Source organism: Centruroides vittatus, unplaced genomic scaffold (assembly GCF_030686945.1).
Source record: "Centruroides vittatus isolate TY-2023 unplaced genomic scaffold, ASM3068694v2 contig_690, whole genome shotgun sequence".
Taxonomy (NCBI): Eukaryota; Metazoa; Arthropoda; class Arachnida; order Scorpiones; family Buthidae; genus Centruroides; species Centruroides vittatus.
The window spans coordinates 23,994-31,501 of NW_027122435.1; the positions used below are offsets into that span (position 1 = coordinate 23,994).

At 29.7% G+C, this 7,508-nt stretch overlaps 1 protein-coding gene across 1 annotated transcript; it reads right to left on the reverse strand.

Moving 5' to 3' along the window:
* Positions 1-4,692: 4,692 nt before the first annotated feature.
* On the reverse strand, positions 4,693-6,644 carry LOC136980309 (uncharacterized). Its single transcript, XM_067276405.1, has 4 exons — positions 5,972-6,644; positions 5,068-5,907; positions 4,863-4,973; positions 4,693-4,790 (listed from the first exon to the last, which is right to left on the reverse strand). The coding sequence occupies exons 1-4, from the start codon at positions 6,642-6,644 to the stop codon at positions 4,693-4,695; spliced, it is 1,722 nt and encodes a 573-aa protein (XP_067132506.1).
* Positions 6,645-7,508: the final 864 nt, after the last annotated feature.

Below are 7,508 nucleotides of genomic sequence, written 5' to 3' on the forward strand. Positions count from 1 at the left end.
TTCTAGAATCATTTTAAAACTAAAAGTTAAAATACAATTTATTAAAAATTGCAAAAAACAATTAATGTGTAATTTAGTTAAGGTTTTAATGTTTCCATTGTGAGCTACTGCCGATCCCGATCAGACACTCTAGAACACGTGACTCCGCCAGGCATCTTACTCCCGACAAATGGGAAAGGTGCCACATTTTTATTAGGGTAGCATGCCTATTTTTTGTTAATTGAATTCCAATATGCCTATTTTAATTAAATTTTTGTTTTCTCGTTTTATTGCAGGATATGCATAGAAAGTATATAAGAACTTCTCAAAAAGATTTTAGTACTGAAAAGAGCTTTCAGCTAGCTACAGAGCACGTTAGAACGGGCGGAAACTTAACAATTCTTAATCTGCGCTGTTACACTTAATATAAAGTACGTCGTACTACATATGCAATATGTTAAATTCGGTTAAGATATTCGAAAATTAATTTTATGTAATTATATTTGTTATCTTACCTTAATGACATTTAGCATCTTACTCGGATACTTGAGGTGAGATGCCTAAAATGCCAGACAGTGAAAAACTCGTCATTGCAAACACAATACATGTTTATTTTTCTTATACTGTACTTTAAAGTTTTATTTGAAAAACAACATACTGAACATGATTATATTCTCGTTTGAAGCTTCCAAAACTCAAATTATCGCTAGAATTTCCTTCATAAGCGAAATGTTAGACGTATTTCTCCGAATAACTATATTTTAATATTTCGCATTATGAATTTTTAGTTTCGATTTTTGAAAATTCTGCTCAATAGAAATTTGCGGGTGTGTTCGTATATTAACAGCTACATTAATTTTTAAGCGAATTCCAGTTTCACGAAATCCATGCATACAACACAACATAATAACTTGTAATTTATTAAATTGTTAAGTTCTGTTCGAAAAGATTGCTCATTATTTATTTGTTTTTCTTTTGGTAAATGACGAGCATATTTGATATATATTGTTAAAAGCTATTTGGCTAATATCAATATTTATCATTTATTTTTGTTTAACGTACAATAAAATGTTACACATTTAATTTTCTTGAGTGTTCAGAGTGAGATAAAACATAGGTAAATCTCATTTATTTATAAAGTGTCAACATAATTACAGATGAATTAAATCTATATGTACTTTATTATAATTTTGAAGTTTTGGAAAAGACAAAAAAGTTTAATATGCCAATATTTTGAACTTTTTTCAGTCTAAAGTGCAATTAAGTGTCTAGCCATTGCAAAGATTGTTGGATGCCAGTTCTATTATGAAAAGTTCTGTAGTATGCACTCTGTTAGAAAAAAATAAGAAATGTATCAGATAGTTAATATATTATTTGTCACAACTCAGGAAATGTGATATGCAAAGTTGTAGAAAGGCGCAATAAGTTCTTTTGTAGGCGCGATAAATTCACTATTTATGGTAAATAAAATATCTCTTAAACTACCATTTATTTTGTCTGTGAATTAATAGGTTTAACTTGTGAGTATATAAATGTAATTTGAAACTATATTTCAAATCTATGACAAGAACCTTTAAACATTGCTTGATATTTATAACATTTGTAGATTGAACAAGAAGATACGTGCTTATTCACTTTAGAGTAGTCTGTCGAAAATGAAAGCCGTTTTTCTGTGTGTCTATTTTATTGGGATTTTGAACGTTTCGTCGAGTAAAGGTAAGAATTATAAATTTTCGTAGATCTAATCAAAAATTCTTATTTGTTAAATATTATTGTGTATACTGAGAGAGTTATTGTGTATGCTATCGAATTTTTGATATTCCTACTTTACTTTTTATCTTCGATTATTCAATTAAACTTAACTTAAGTATGTGTGGTTCTATACTCTGTTTCATTAACAGAGGTATTATTTAATTTTTTTATTAACGTAATTTTAAAAAATTATCTAATATTATTATATTAAATAAATAATCGCCGTTCAATCTTTTATAAATTTATTCTGTATGAATTTTTCAAATTTTTAGTAAGTATATCGATTCTTCTCATTGAAAATTTCATCTTTCAGAATTTTAATCTTATTCATAACATATAAATAAAATAAGTAGGCGAGTACTTTAAGAACAAAACCAATGTTTAATAGAGCGTAAAAAAATTTAATAAGCTTAAAAATGAAGTAGTTATACACGAAAAAAAATATTGCAAAAAAATAAGGTTTATAAATAACACTTAATTATTTTACTGTAAAATTAAGATTTATTCCGTTTTCATTTAAAAATAACCATTTTTAAATTGAACTGATTAAGAATTCGGAATTCTATATTTAAAATTAAGCACAAAAATGTTATAGAAAATTAATCGTTCAAGAACATTTTTTATTTACATTTAATATGTATGATAAGTTTCCTTCAGCAATCCGTTCCTTATTTCACCGATTGTAATTGAGAACACGAATCATTCAAAAACTCTTAATTATGTATATTTATTTTATTCAGATAGTCAACAACAGTTAATCTATACTTAAACAGGACTGCTTAAATACGTATACATTTTTTCAAATTTTTACACATAAACTATATAAAATTGATGACGATAATTTTTTTTTTGTAATTTTACTCCGATAATAACGAATCAAAAATTAAGATGATATTTCTTTATTAAGTGTAACTTCTTCGAACCTTTTTTTGAAATTTGAGAACAAGTGAAATAAAGTGAAATTGTTTTTCAGATTTTGAGTGAAAATATGTAATTACTTTTTTGGGAATGGTGAATAGATCCAGATCCTATTCGGGACTGCATATATCAATAAACCGCTAATTGTTTTTTGATATCGTACAAAAGCTATCTTCTTGGACAGAACTGGGTAAAATAATAATCTCTTCGCTTTATTGTACTACTTGAAAGAATGTTTTTTTACATTTAAAAATAATTTTTCTCAACAGTGATTTTTCAGATTTTATTTTGATGTTTTTACGTCATGGACTTGCAATTATCAAAAATTGATAACTTACCATCAAAAAGAATTTCTCGAAATATTACAAAAAACATAAAAGTTTTTTCCTTACTTTCACACATAACTGTTTTTCATATGAAGACTGGAGCTATTAAAGAAATAATGCACAGACTATCAGAAATTTTAAAATTTACAAAATGATATCTAATGCATATAAATGAAGTAATTTATACATTAATATGATAAACACCTTATCAAATACATGCATTAGTTACGATATATAAATGTCAGAATATATGCGCGGGTCGAGACTAAAGTTTGAATCCCCTAACTGTTGTGTCAGAACAGTTAGTCCCGTTCACTCTGTCAGTGGATAGCTCTAATATTTATAAGAAGATCTGATTGCTGTTGGGTTGGGAGGCCGTAGGTAAGTCGATCAGAGTCGGAGTTCCATATTAATATAACAAGGAAACAGACAGGTTAACAATAAGAAAAGTTTAATAAGTATAGATAACACGTACAGAAAAGATTAACTATCGTTAAATCGATAGCTAACCAAGTACATTTTTAAATATCGTAAGAAAAAGCTTACAAGAAGTCAAGATAGAATACCTCTATACTATGTCCCCAGTTCCGGTTATACAAAAGTTGAGAAGACAATCGTAAATCTTCACAGATGGGAGATGAGTCGGTCATGAAAATGGCGGGATGAGAGTCTTAGGTCACCTGCTTCTATTCTGAAAGACCATGACTTTTCGAGCAACAGATGTTCCTTTGAGATGTGTGTTAAAATCTCGCCAAAAATAGCTTTTTTCCACGAAATTGATAAAAATGTGTTGTTTTTAACATCAATTTAATAGTTTGACTTTGTTATCTTATTAAATAAAATTATTCTGTCTCCAGATTTTCACGTAAATAACAATAAGAATTTTACAATTTGCACAGTTTGTGTTGTCAAAATGATCGTCTCTATTTATTACGCTGCATTTTTCAGAAAAATGTATGGCGAGAAAAATCGTATTTGTGCATGGAAACACACGAATGCACATCTCCTGGATGCAATACCAATTAAATTTATTTCAAAAAACGGTAATATTAATGCCAATACAATACAATAGTAATAGAGCAGACCTTCTACCTGGCAATAAATGTCAGGCTTCCGGTGCTCCACTTTATTTTCAGACGTTCTCTGTTTCGCTCAATGCTTTACAGAGAGTTGGATACACTATTGCGGTCGTAGCCGCTACATTTTTTTTTTACCGACATATATTCGTATTTTGTTACATTCAGCATATTACATTTTATATATTTAAATTACATATTATTGAAACAATTAATATAATATGTAGATTTTTTATAGTTCTATGTTGGCTGTTTTGTACTTTTTGTACAAACATTATAAATAAAAATAAATACAAATACAAAATGTAAAATATATATGAAGTTTCTTTTATTTTAAAGTTAATGATAGTATTAAAGAGTCTACATATGTTTTATGTTTTATTTAAAAGTACTTGAGATATTTTAATTAAGGTTTCAGAGATAACCGCTATGTTTGCTCTGTCGTATATTGGCACTTCCTATTATCATCGTATTTTCATATTACCACTATAGTATCGAAACGTTTCTTTACCTGTACTTGTGTCACTGTCACTGTCACTGAGTAGGTACCTCCACAATTTAACACTTTAATTTGTAGAACTTTCACTTATAACACAAAAAGTATCACTTTCTTGTAGTACTTTCACGTGTAGTTTCTTAAATCACTGTACAACCATTCCTCTTGCTCCTCCGTCGTATTTCCCTATTATTTGTAGCACTTGTAGTACTTCCAAGATTATTTTGTTTTTCATGATATCATTTCATTCATACCACTTATTTCATTATCACTTCCTTTTCGTTTTGTGGGTAAAATTAGATACACTTGTAGTACTTGCAGTACTATTGCCTGTTTTTTCTGTTAGTTGTACTATTGTTACTAGCACTGTCGTCGTATTTCCACGTTTCATTACTTCTTCGTGATGGTATATGGGACGATTATATTCTGGTTTTATAACATATTCTTATAAAGTTTATAAAGTATGTATAAAGAGTGACGTTATTGATAAGACTACTCTTTTTTATTGGCCAAGTATAACCTTCTTTATTGCTTATTGTTCGTAGCTCGTTTCTAATATTTTCATATTTAATACACTCAAATAAAAGATGTGTCGGAGTTTCTCTGTCTCCGCATATTTCACAAGTGCCATCGTTATTATGATGGAATCTATTGTGGTACTCTGCAAAGTCACCATGTGCAGTCATGAATCTTGTAAATTTATAATTTATTATAAAGTTCTTATTTTTTATTCGCTGGTGAACATCAGGTAGATACTCAAAAAGTTCTCTTCCTTTTGTTGATTCTGTCCATCTCTTTTGCCATTTTATTATATATTTGTTCTTTATTTCCCTTTTTATATATCTTTCAGATAATTTCTTGTATACTACTTTCATGTTTGAGCTGCTTGCCTCTTTTGCTAGGCTGTCTACTCGTTCGTTTCCAGGGTCGCCCATATGTGCTTTTACCCAGCTGAAAGATATATTGTTTTTATTTGCTAAGATATATTTTCTAATGTTGTCGATGAGTTCGTGTTTGTTTTCGTCGTCATTCAATGCTTTTAATACGGAAAGACTATCTGTACAGATTGTGATTGTTATATTTTTCATGTTGTTGCTAATCCAGCTTACAGCCTGTTCTAAGGCTACGAGTTCTGCCTGATAGTTATTGCATCTTTTATCTAGTTTGATTTTCCTGTTGTATTGTTCTCTATTATTTGATATATATATGTATGCAGCTCCTACTCCTTCTGGGGTTCTCGAGCCATCCGTATAAATTCTATTTTTAGTTAATGGACTATATTCTTTTATTTGTATCTTTTTCCACTCATATCTTTTCAATTGTTGATATCTTTTGATTTGATATTCTATTTCGTCTTTCTCTGTTAGTATTGCACCATATGTTATTTTTTCTTTTAAAATTTTTCGAATATCCCTTCCTTTGACTTATTTCTAAGTCCATTGGTAGGAGGCCTGCCATTACACATAATGCATCATTAGACGTGGTTCTATATGCACCTGTTATTCGTAGGAGAAATTTACGTTGGAAGCTTATTATCTTTCTTTTCATATAGGTCATTTCTGCTCTATTTCCCCATACTTGAGCGCCATATGTAGTTATTGGTATCACTACGCCTTTGTATATTTGAGTTAGTGCAGTGCCTCCTGTACTCCATTCTTTTTTTGCCACTTTGGTAATTTCTTGAAAAAGATTGCCAACTTTCTTTTTGACAGATTCAAGGTGGGCATTCCATGACAATTTGTTGTCTATTGTCATACCTAAGTATATTATTTGATTAGAACATTTTATGTTTTTGTTTTGCAATTTTATCGTTGGCTGTCTTTTATCCACTTTGCAAGTCGTAAACGCGATGGCCGTAGTTTTATCGGGGTTAAACTGTAATTTGTTTCTCTTTCCCCAGTTCGCTATCCTCTCCAATATGTTATTACATTTTTTCTCGATTTGCATCCGACTGTTTGCTGAGCAAACCACCAATATATCATCCGCAAACGCTGTTATTTTCGTTCCTATTATTGTCTCAGTATTTAAAAGGTCATTTAGTAGGATGGACCAGAATGTGAGGCCTGAACACGATCCTCGTGGGCATCCCATTGTCATTGTTTTTTTAATTTTTATGTCAGCATATTTTATGAATGCTGTTCTGTTATTTAAATAATCACATATTAATGAATATATATTACAGGGACAATTGATTTCTTCTAATTTTTTGTGTAGGAGCGGCCACCACGCACTGTCGAATGCTCCTGCTATATCTAGACTGAGAGCTATTGTTCATTTATTATGTTTTCGTTCTTCTTCAATATCATTAATTACTTTAGCGATGGCATCTTCTTCCGATTTTCCTTCTTGGAATTCATATTGATTTTCGTTTAGGTACTGTCTAGAATTTAGCCAAGTTGTGAGGCGGTATACGATTAGTTTGTCATGAACCTTGCCCATTACTGGTAACAATGAGATTAGTCTGTAGCTTTTAGCTTTCAATTTATCTTTATTTTTCCCTTTGTAAAGTGGCAGAATTTTAGCTACTTTCCAAGGTGTCGGAAAGATTGCAAATCGTATTGTAATATTAATGCCATGTAACCCAACTCTGCCGTTTTTCACACATTTATAAGTGATTTCGAATGTTTGATATTATTTCATATTTTGATTGACAAACAAAAAATTACTTATCCTATATCTTATAAATGTATTTTAAAAAAGAAATAAAACAACAGAAAAAGAATTTATTACAGCATATGAACGAAACAAAAATTTGAAATGACATATCATAATCTTTATAGACCGTGTCCAAGCTTTTCCTTAAAATATTACACTATGAATTTAGTCGCTTTCGGGCTTAGAAATTCCGACATTTTTTGCATAAAAATACTTTTGTGCTCAAAAAGATTCCAACAGCATGACCAACTGATACAGAAGTTAATGTTACACTGAATTTTTTAGATATTTTACGAAAATTTAAAT